This window comes from Scatophagus argus, chromosome 17 (assembly GCF_020382885.2).
Source record: "Scatophagus argus isolate fScaArg1 chromosome 17, fScaArg1.pri, whole genome shotgun sequence".
Taxonomy (NCBI): Eukaryota; Metazoa; Chordata; class Actinopteri; family Scatophagidae; genus Scatophagus; species Scatophagus argus.
The window spans coordinates 8000948-8012107 of NC_058509.1; the positions used below are offsets into that span (position 1 = coordinate 8000948).

The following is an 11160-nucleotide window of genomic DNA, read 5'->3' on the forward strand; positions in this document are numbered from 1 at the left end:
TTCAGTGGTTTAAATAAGGTTATAAAAGATCAGTTTAGCCAACCATAATTCCACATTTTAACATTTCTCAACTTAGTTTAAATGTTACATTGTGGGCGGACAAACAAGTGACAGGCAGCTATATTGATTCCCGCTATATGTCACTCAACCACACTGGATTAACGTTCAGTTGTTTTTTTTTAATCTTATGTCCACCTACATGAGAAGGATGCATCCTTAAACTGGATGAAAATGAATCATATGATAAAAATCACACAGACAACTGTTTTTATGCATGTATAACGTGTATCTTAGGTAAACAGTATCCATTTCAGTTGTACGCACATCTTCATTTGTTGTCCATTAATCTTTTTTGGTGCCGTCACTTGGTGGCACCGTTGTGTCTTCACTCGTCTGTGTACTTGCCGTTCCTGCTGAGGCTGAAATTTCATTGACTTGACTCACAGAGTCTTCGCCAGCTTCAGCTCCCACTGGAGCCTCTTCCACATCAGCTGGTTCTGAAATATTTGCTTGCTGCCGCCTTTGTGCTTTCAGCCGCCGCTGATGTTTTGCAGACGGGTCTTCATATGGCGCCAGTGACAGGGGGATGCGAACTGTGTCTATTCCATTGATCTGGGAGGTGAAAATATGAAGAATATGTTTTTTTTTGGTAGAATAACAGCCTTAACTTAATTCTGTTTAGTGAAGTTTTTAAATGTTTTTGTGTGTGGGAGACTTGACATGAAGATGTGCTCTTGATGAAGCGACATCAACAAAAGTTTTAAAAGGTAACTCCCCAGAGAAAAGGTTATCTGTTTGTTTTAAACACTTTGCTGGCTGTTCGGAATCAGTTTTTACAAATTACTGAAAAAGCACCTAAAGTGTGGAGCTACACTTACAGCAAATATAATAATTAATAGAATTTAAATAACATTTCTTACCGTAACTTCACACCAGTAGTCACCTACGTCCTTCACTGACTCAAATGGAAGATTCAGCGCATGAGGCGGCACCACAACACCCAGCTGAGGAAAAGTTTTGAGTCAGTAACTTGTTCACTTTGCAGAGGCTTAACTTGATTATTGTTAAAGCGGACATTTGTCAGTGTTCTGAATGGATGCGTAGGGGAAACAGAAAAGACAAAGACAGCCGTACCTTCTTCAGAAACTGTCTACAGACAACTTCTTTAGTGACCTGAAAATCATCCGAGGGCATTTTGTTTATCCTCAGCTCAGAGCGTTTAAGGAACTCCACCGTCTGTAGGAAAAGGGAAACATGAAGAAAACTTTGTTAAAACACCAACGCCAGTTAACTCAAGCACACTTTCAAATGACTTGAGGAGATACAAACGCACCAGTTGTCCAGTGCGGGTCTGGACTCTTTCCTCTGGCTTCCCTTCATGCAGAAGCTGTTGGTAAACAAAGTGACAACAATAAATATCTCTACATCAGTATCTGATATGGGTGGTGAAATAAATGATGGTGTAAAAATGCAATACGCACTCTTAACTCCTCTGCAAACAGCTGTTTGTTCTCTGGTGATGGATACACTGCGAGGCCTTGGGGCAGCAATTTATTTCTGCCAAAAGACTTTTTCACAAACACAGTGTCTCCTCGTCCACCAAGCTCTGGCAAAAAAAAAAAAAAAAATATATATATATAAAGCTAAGGTCATAATCCAAAGAAAAGACTGAAACATTACCTCCTGCGTGAAAGAACAAATCTGAGGTTTGTGTAATCTTTTGAGAGAGAAATGTCGTCACTCACTGGGTACCGTCTGAGTCAGGATGAGCTCCATCTTCTCCTTGGGACTGTGTTTGGTGTCTTCAACCAACTTGTAGATTCTGTGTCTTCGTGGGTGAAGCCTTGGTGGACTGCCTACTTTAGATAAGGGCACCTGCCACCAGCGCTCCACCACGACTGTGTTCTGTGGAAACACAAGCTTTCATGCCTCTTGTCTTGTCAAGTAATTATTGTCACCAAAGTGAGCCGTAGCCTCCATTAAAGCTGAGTTTTTATGGCTCTCCATCAGAACACTGTAGTAAGAATGTTACTGAGGGTACACGTCTTTAATAAAAGACTTACTGCAAAGGCAGATGCAAAACAAGATGAGTTTCAGTCGTGCATATATGTTATATGTCATACATTGAATATCTTTGGGTTTTGTTCTGCGAGTCTAACAAAGCAAGTGAAAGATTCAGATTCTTTTCATAAGTAAAGAAAATCATAATTGTTTTATCTCAGTTCGACTGACTGATTAATAGTATAGCAGTTAATTAATAGCTTCAGCGGCACTTTACACAATGTTTGTAAATAAACATAATATTTAAGCTATTTGTAAAGTAACTAGCAACCTAAGCTGTCTGATTAAAGTAGTGGAACAAAAAGCACAACATTTCTCTCTAAACTGGGAGAAGTTACTCCTCAGGGGCATCAAAAGAAAATACTCAATTAAAGTACATGTGCATCGATGTTGTACCTCATATTTTCGTTTTGCATTTTTTCAGTCTTCAACACTGACAGACAGTTTTATTATTTTGTTAAAAGTGCAGTGCAGACACACTGACCTGAGCAGGACTCAGAGAGAAACCCCTGACAGCAGGCTGGCTGAGCAGATCCTGAAGGACACGCCGGCCGGAGCTCCACATGTTCATTCAACACCGCAAAACACCACCTTCAACAAATGTATACCGACAAATCACTACAACGTTCACGGTGGCCTTGGCTTAGGCACCTCCACTATCTAATTATTCCTCTGTCACCGGTCAGACAGCTGCAGCATGCATTCTAGCTAACGGCTAGAGGCTAACGGGCGTTACTCGCGTTGTGTGACGTAAAAGGACCTCACCAGTGGTAATAGTAGTCCCGGAAAATGCCTGAATTAAAAGTCATCGCCAAGGAAAATCTCATACATCTGTATGTAAACTTTATCACAACTTAATTTATTCTGTTCTTAGTTGAGTGTACCATATAAACAATATACAGTTGGATGAGCACATATATGTAGTTAATAATAGCTAAAGGGATGCTGTATTAAATGCACCATGATGCTCACAGTGAGTCTTATTACAACCCTCCTATCAAAAGGTGAAAATCTCCTCTTTGCTGACCACTAGTGTCTTAACACACACACATGATTGTTTACCTCTCACATTACTGCAGTAATATAAAGGGTAGTCCACAATGTGACTGTGCACGTTGATGTCACTGCTGAGTGTCGTTACTTTGCGGTTCATATTTAAAACGCTCTCTGTGTTAACAACTTAGCGAAGCCATTCTGTTGGTGACAGCTGTCAAAGCATAAGCTAGAGACAAGAATTAAAGCTGGCATTTCTTTATTCAAGACCACCATTATCATCATCATCAAGATCTTTATCTTTATCACCACTTTAAAGAAGAGACAACCAGATAACCCTGAATTAAATCATTAAAAACTTAAATTATACAACATATCAATTCACAATCATTGATAAAAAAAAATCATAAAATTATTATCATTACATTTTTCATTTAATTTAACACACACACAGAGAGAGAGAGAGAGAGAGCAGAGTGGAAAATAAAAACACAATACCAATAAAGCTTGTGATTGTTTCAATATTTGCTGTCACTGAATTACTGAATTATCTGTCAATTTATCTTCTGTTGCCTTAAACATAAACTATTTTTGGTATCAACAGGAAGCATGTGATCTGTTGTGTGAAAGCGATGTGATGTTCCAGCAAATCTTATAGATCTGACAACAGCAACAAAAAACATCAAAAAGCTGCAAAAATGTAATTCTCAACTTTGACAACTGGTCAACTACACTGTGAAGTTAAATTCCTCAGATGTATGGAGACATTTTGGCAAGATTTAAATCACACATCACCAGCACGGGGTTCTTCAGTTGTTGCACCATAGAAACTAATGCGATTGGGTATCAGTCTTGCCCTGAAAGTCTCACAGCCGGTTATGAGAGAGCAGCCACAACCACAAAGAAACGCAAGACCCACTATGGACCACACTATAGTGGTGACAACAAAGGCAAACTCGTAGGTCGTCTTTTGGCAGTACCGTTCTCCACGTAGGTAGTTGGGACGATATATAGGATAAACCCAGACAGAGCCTAAAGGGAAACATTTGAGTTTAATTTAGAGTTGAAATTGAAACTACACACTTAAAAATATATTTTCTCAGTCAGCTCTGTGTGCGACCTGTCCAACATGAACACATATTTTTCTTCCAAAGGTGTAACAGTTGTTAATTGTTATTTCACATGAGATATTTCTGCCTGTGTTGTTTTCAGATGGGTGAGAAATATATCATGTCAAATCCTCTGCACACCAATCAGAATTTGGCGATATTTGAATTAAAATCTGATGACAATTTGGGCATTGTTTTGTCACCATAAGCCATAAATCTGATCAAACTACACCTACACACAGAACTTTAAAGCCCATGAAAGGTTCAAAAGCCAGATGTTGTAAACACATACTTCAAATTCAAAACCAAGTTTCTTGTATAAAGAAGTATGAATTACTCATATAAACCACAAGTACCTCAAATCTGTATTTATGCACAGCACTTGGGTAATTGTTCATAACTACTTTCCACCACTGCTTGTTTTCATGCAAGGAAAATAGAGCCGACAGAGCTTTATCTTAGTATAAACAAAAACTTTCTCTGGCATTTTTACCCCACCTGCAATGAGCCAGCAGAAATTGAAGAGGTGCAGGAGGGACAAGAAGGTCGTGCTCAGGATGTGGATCCATCCATTGTCATAGTGGCTCCTGATGAAGGTCAGAGTCAGAGAAATGGGGCTGGCTAATCCGAGCACTAGCAGATAGATGGGGATGTAGGGCTGTACTGGACATTGGTCCAGATGTGCGGCCCCTATGATGTCCAGAATTGAAAAAAATTATTAACATGAGATTATGAAATAATTAAAAATAGCAGACAAAATATTACAGCGATCAAACAGAGGAGAACTCACCCAAACCGATGGATGAAACCATAACTATGAACCAGAAAATATTCAACAGAGCTGCAGAAAGGAAGAGGAAGAGGTTCAAGCAATGGTGTGACAATTAAATATGAAATAAAGCGGCATATAAATAAAAGTGAAGGAGGAAAGACTTCTAACCAGAACACGAAAGTGTATCGTCAATTTGAGGCTGCGGCGGAGGAGATGAGTCCATATCTGCAGTAGCAAAAGTAAGTCTTCTCACAACTACTATACACAGGAATGAACAGGAAGAGGAGCAGCAGCAGTAGCAGTGTACCTATCCTTTACCTATCCAGCTGTTAATGCAGAACCATACATCCGTTGGCGTTTGACTCCTCTTAACAAAGTCTTAACTTGGTAGCATCCTTTGTTGCAGGATGTTAAGACATGTAAGCCAAATGATTTCAACAACTGTTTCGCAACACTCTGTGTCTAACTGGGAGGAAACATTATACAATCTGTTATCTGATACAAAATCTGCACGCAAAGTGTGTTAGACCATGAACCAATCGCACCGTGCCATATTTCTCCATATATTTCTGCAAATGCAAATATTACTATTTGCAATTCACTGGACATAATCAGTACATCTTAATTTAAATGCAGGATGCATTAATGGATGTAATTCAGCATAAAAAAGACACAACACAAAAAAATTCTATTATCAGTGTTATTAGTGTGGTTGTAAATGCGAGTGTGATGTCATCATGTCACATGATTATTATCTAGTATTTTCTGTAGATGACTTAAACTTATGATTGGCTTCCTTTTTAATTTCCAGAACATGAATAAAAAAAGTGGTTCAAATGCATAGTGTCCCTTTTAAGATGTTGAAAAAAATAAAATTCAAAGAGTAAAGCTTGAAAATACAATGAAGCTGTGGTGAAATCAGCTATCAGCTTCGGGATGAATATGGCTTAGGTTTTGCAAGTCTGGAAACAACAGTTTGACAGTTGAAGTGGGTTTGTGATGCAAAGGCTGACACACTTGTTTCCTATCAGGCGATTGCCGACACCTCACACCAACCAGCCAGCACAGGATGTCAGTGTCAACACCAACGGATGCCAAGCGCCTGTGCAGCAGCACTGCCACCCTGTGACAATAAGACGTGACTGCTGACATCTGTGCTGGCCCTGACCTTAACTCCTGATAGCGGGTAGCTGGACAGGTGTTTTTACCCAGGTGACTTGGCCTTATCCCAAATGTGTCACAACTGCAATTAAGTCACACTTTTCCCACATAGTTTCCAATGCGGTTTATTTTCACAAGTTGCCATTTCTGATTTATTTTTATGTGAATGTTTTTTCCCAGCATCTTTGGCGAATGACCCAATGAGAAGTTTCATCTGAGGTTCATTACAGTAAAGTAGTGTTGTCACACTTACTGAATTCAGCCTCCATATCTCACTGATTTTACAGTCACTGAGCAGACTACTGTTACCTCCCTAATGTTTGATCATCGTCTTTCTAGGTACTGGGTTAAAAAGTCTGGCTTTACTTTGTGACATCTCTTAGTTGGAAGTCAATGATCAACTGAATGATAGGAGCAGCAGGGAAGTCCATGCAAATGATTCCAAGGCGCTGGTTCAGGTCAGTCTTGGCCCTCAGGTAGTCGTACAGTCTTGGATTGATGCGCTGAGCGACAGCTCTGGGGTGCGCAAACACACCAGCTCCACTGCTGAAGGTGAGAAAAATCTGCTCCAAATTTCCTGCAGGTGCGACCTCCAGGTGCTCATAGACGCTCTTCCATTTGTCCTCCACATACTTCAGTGTGGGTACCTACAGGGAAACAGCAAAAATTAAGGAATTTAAAAGCATTCATTGCATTTCGCGAAATATTTCACGAGTTACGCATTTACATGAATTGCTTACTATCTGGCACCCACAGTCACATGTTTTAAAACCCTTTAAATGCCCTGCATGGCACAGTTTTGATCCTAATGCTTTAACAGACATATTCGCTAACCAAACTGTATTTCTGGCCTTCTATTCACTGCTTAGTCCATTCAGATGGAAAGAGACAGCACCATTGGGTTGTACATGCTGGCTAGAGGATGTAAAGGTACACATGCAACAAACACCTAAAGAATACCACTCTTCATTAAACTGGCACATTTTATGAGGTCTAGAAACCTTTTCTGCTCTTTCTTTCTCTTTGTTGTGGACTGGAGTTAATTATTAAGTATTATGTATTATTTGTGCGACTGTTTGTTGGGACATTTTATATACCTTCCAGTCATCAGCTATGTCCAGGGAACCATAGCGCATCCCCAAGTCTGGCCCAGAAAACTCTTGCAGGATGATGAGTTTCCCTCGGGCCTCTGCCATGGTTGGCACGAGCCTGCTGTGCCACAGCAGATCCCAGTGAGTGTAGCGGTGGATGTAGTCTACCACAGCCCCGTAGATGTCACCCGTCTCACTAAACTCCTCCCTTAGACGCATCAGCACTGTTTCACTGGGATACTCTTGAAGGAATTCAGTCACACCCTCCAGCACGTGGCCAAAGTGCCCCCGCTGGTAAGACACCCCGTGATGGAGGGTAAGGTTGCCCTTGACGTAACGGACACGGATGTCGAGGAAGCGGACGCCGGCTCGGAGCTGAGAGGCCAAGGTCCAGGTCTGGCACTCTGCATACACACCGCCATACAGGGCCATGGTGTTGTGGGTCCCAGGCATGCTGACCTCAGACAGCAGCTGATTATCTGGGATGTTGGCCATCCAAGATGGGTTGAGGAACTCCGGGTTAGGTGTGTCATCATAGTCGGGTCTCTGAATGGCACTGTGGCTCAAACCAATGACTCTAAAACATGACAGAGGTTATCAGTAGGGAGAGTCTGTGTAGTAAAAGCATCAGGTTGACACAGGAGATTTTATTTGTACTCAGAGGATGTCAAAGGCTGCAGTCTTGTCCTTCATGAGGTGGATGTTTTAAATTGACTGAGACTGTGAGACTGTGACTGTCAACAACAGTGATAAAAATTCTTGGACATTAATACATTCAGTATATAATGTGATATATTTTCCTTTGATATTTTTGGATATTTATGTGTTCTATATGAATCTATGGATGTATTTCACACATTGTCTTTACAGCTCATGTTCTCTGATGTTTTTAGCTTTGTAATAATCAGTGTCTCTTCTTCTTTCTCCTATTCATCCTGTGTGTATTTGTTGGCTTAAGTGACAAGCAGCTGGATGAAACTGCCTTTGGGGTAAATGAAGGTGGTTATAAGAACAAATACAGTGCTGTCTGAATAATGAGCTGTGTTTTCAATTTACTCACCCTACTAGCACCATCAGGTCAATTAACATAGTCTGTCTTTTCATCATGTCGGATCAGTTCTGATGACGTGGTCTACGATCAGCAGAGGTGAAGGCAAGAAAAATACAACTGAGGTCAGCAAGATGAGCAGAATTATCCGCGGTGTTTAATAATAATAAACATAAATATACAAATCAAAACGCACTGTACACTTGTTCTTGTCGAGGTTGAAGCCATTTCTACGTTTAGTGCACCTGCTTGGATTTAATATAAAAACCCTTGAAGCATTTTTAAACTTCCTGAAAATATGGAGTATTTTTCCAACAAAGATACTGATGACCTCCTAAATTATTGTAATTATTGCTAGTGTTGCAGGGCTAACACAAAAACTCTTGTACTCTTCTGTCAGTTGACCCCTGCAAGCCTGATTACTGGAGGCTTATTTCTAGACTCCAGGTAAATATTGATTTACCTTTAGTAAAGTCTTCAGCTAAATCAATATTTACTGAGAATAAAACAGAGCAAAACAAAATTTTCCCTTAAACTTTAATCCTCTCGAAGTCTAGTATGTACTTGCTTATTACTAAAAAATACAAGTAAAAAAAAAAACACTTTGAATTTGAAAGTGTGTCAGTTCAGTTCAGTTCATTTCAGTTTATTTATTTATTTAGTACCAATTCACAACAAAATCTATCTCATGACACTTTCCAGTTAGAGCAGATCTAGACCATACTCTTTAATTTGTCAGCCAATACAGAAACCAAACAAGCGATGGAAACAATTGGATCCCGGTCGGGGCTGATGGTGACCTCAACTCACCCCAGCAGGCCATTTCAATGGCAGGCTTAAACCTTTCTGATCCCAAAACTGAACCAAACCATCCACTGCTGCAGTGTCAAACCTGCTGATGCGCTGCTGATGTGCTGCTCTCGTCCGCTCAGGTTCATACCTGAAACCAGAAGGTGTTCGTCCTTAGCCGGGTCTGGGTGAGTGGGGACAGAAACAGGGAGAGAGACAGAGAGAGAGAGAAGAGTGGAGGGGTCAGAGACAAAATGACAGAGTCAGTATGTTGACCTCAGATGTTATTGTGGGGAAATACCACAGAGGAACAGCTGAGCCCTACGTTACAGAGCAGGGGTGGGAGGAGGGGGCGTGTTTGTGTGTGTGAGGGGTTTCATCTCATCACGTCCTTCACTTACCGTGGGTTCAGAAACTCCAAAAATCCAAAAATCTAACCAAGGAAGGAAGACATTCAATAAATTTGTGAATTTTGTTTTTCTTCTTTGAAACTTGAATTTCTGAACTGAATTTCTGAAAACTGAATTTCTGGTCTGTGTGCATCAATCACAGGTGAGTGTTTTCCCGCAGTTAGTGAAAGCCCAAAAATAGGCAGAATGTTGATGACAGAAAAGTAAGAAATTTCATATAATTAAATATACTCAGGTCTACACAATTTGTTTGCATACAACAGTCGATTACAGACTAAAGAATAAGAATAATTTATCACTGTTTGGTTTAGTTCAATGATATTTCACAAAATCCTGAACCTGTTTCCCTTTCAGATGAAGAACAAAAAAAACTGAGGGAGGTGTGAAACAAGATCACAGTGATCAACGTGCACTTCAGCTGGACTCTGAAGAAGACTCAGCTGCTGTCCAGACACACTTATGTCTTCATGCAAACTAGACGCTGCAAACTGGTCAGCATGCTCCAGTTCCTCCTCTTTCTCAGGTTGAAATCCAGAAAATACAAACCCTGACAATGTACCAAACTACTGAACTTATGTATGCCTTATTTCATAATATCGGACTATGAAATAAGCTGTACAAGGTTCCACAAAGACATAATGAATTACTGTGACGACAAGAACTAAATTCCTCACTCTGAAACATGATACATCAAAATGTCACAAAAAGTGCAAAAAGAGTAGGACATTATTTTACAATTCGGAATGGTTTATGCATTTGTCATTAATAAAGAGACAGGCAGCTGACACACTATACAAACTGTACATATCTAAAATAGTCTCAAACTACTGCTAGATCAAGTTCAGAAGGTTTGCAGCTCTCTCAGCTGCCTCACAGATAAGCGTGTGCATGGAAAAGTCTGCAGATGCTTTCGAGACTTGTCTCATATCACTCTAGTTAAATATTACGTGACAGACTTGTCCTTGTCCTTCTGAATAATATTTAGTTAGCTGTTAATACAGATTATACACCCAGAGTGCAAAGAATAGACATTCCTCCATAATCAGGCCTGATGAATCCAGGTGAATTCTGGGAACTAACAGAGCTTTCCTTGACTTTTACCAAAGCATTGCAAACATTCTTCAGCTGTTAAAATACACAGTACAATAAATGGGAAAATATGTTTCTATGTCCACTTAAAGCTAATAAACTAACCTGTTGTCAGTACCTGAAGCAACAATACTGTGAATTACTTTGGCATGAATTAATTTGTTTATGGTCTGGCATAATATGATATTTTAACATAAGGGTCTTGGTGTGTAGAAAGCTGAGAAGGTAGAGTTCGCATGCAGGGGCACATGCTGTGTGTCACAGTGTAATTCTTCATAGTATCACCAGAGTTATACATTTTAAAATATTGGCTTTTGATTCTAATATATGTGCAGATAAAGCAGAAAGTATTAAATACTAAGTAAATTACCTTTATGTATGAAATGCACTGTATAAATCAACGTACCCTTTCTTGCCATAGTCATAGCATACAGAGCTGTTGCCAAGGGTCACGGCTGTAAACTGGAGGAACTGGACAAAGAGTGGGGAGGAACATTTAGGAGAAGTCGCATGAGAAAGTGGACAAAAGAAAAAAGAAAGTCCTGCTTGTTTGGTGGAAAATAAAATAATGTTGTCAGCTGTTTAACAATAAATCAGTCTGTATAAATCAGTAGAAAGTGAACCCTTTAGGATTCAC

General features: G+C 39.9%; 2 protein-coding genes across 3 annotated transcripts; both read right to left on the minus strand.

Moving 5' to 3' along the window:
• Positions 1–265: 265 nt before the first annotated feature.
• mrpl9 (mitochondrial ribosomal protein L9) lies at positions 266–2803 on the minus strand. Its single transcript, XM_046417492.1, has 7 exons — positions 2546–2803; positions 1746–1905; positions 1482–1606; positions 1334–1387; positions 1135–1236; positions 921–1004; positions 266–612 (listed from the first exon to the last, which is right to left on the minus strand). The coding sequence occupies exons 1-7, from the start codon at positions 2630–2632 to the stop codon at positions 343–345; spliced, it is 882 nt and encodes a 293-aa protein (XP_046273448.1). The 5' UTR covers positions 2633–2803; the 3' UTR covers positions 266–342.
• A 3402-nt stretch (positions 2804–6205) lies between these two features.
• Positions 6206–10996, minus strand: si:dkey-266f7.9 (uncharacterized protein LOC100006223 homolog). 2 transcript variants are annotated; one of them, XM_046417490.1, is made up of 5 exons: positions 10930–10996; positions 9128–9208; positions 8248–8319; positions 7194–7764; positions 6206–6743 (listed from the first exon to the last, which is right to left on the minus strand). In XM_046417490.1, the coding sequence occupies exons 3-5, from the start codon at positions 8292–8294 to the stop codon at positions 6459–6461; spliced, it is 903 nt and encodes a 300-aa protein (XP_046273446.1). In that variant the 5' UTR covers positions 8295–8319; positions 9128–9208; positions 10930–10996; the 3' UTR covers positions 6206–6458. The 2 variants fall into 2 exon arrangements, with proteins under 2 accessions (XP_046273446.1, XP_046273447.1); XM_046417491.1 differs by having other exon boundaries at positions 9176–9208; positions 10930–10979.
• Positions 10997–11160: the final 164 nt, after the last annotated feature.

Coding starts and splice junctions, on each gene's coding strand:
- mrpl9 (XM_046417492.1), bottom strand. CDS start 2,632: ATGAACATGTGGAGCTCCGGCCGGCGTGTCCTTCAGGATCTGCTCAGC. Junction 1,005..1,134: donor GTAGACAGTTTCTGAAGAAG/GTACGGCTGTCT, acceptor ACTTTTCCTCAG/CTGGGTGTTGTGGTGCCGCC. Junction 613..920: donor ACTACTGGTGTGAAGTTACG/GTAAGAAATGTT, acceptor TTCACCTCCCAG/ATCAATGGAATAGACACAGT.
- si:dkey-266f7.9 (XM_046417490.1), bottom strand. CDS start 8,294: ATGATGAAAAGACAGACTATGTTAATTGACCTGATGGTGCTAGTAGG. Junction 7,765..8,247: donor GACCTGATGGTGCTAGTAGG/GTGAGTAAATTG, acceptor GTCATGTTTTAG/AGTCATTGGTTTGAGCCACA. Junction 6,744..7,193: donor ACATAGCTGATGACTGGAAG/GTATATAAAATG, acceptor GTTTCCCTGTAG/GTACCCACACTGAAGTATGT.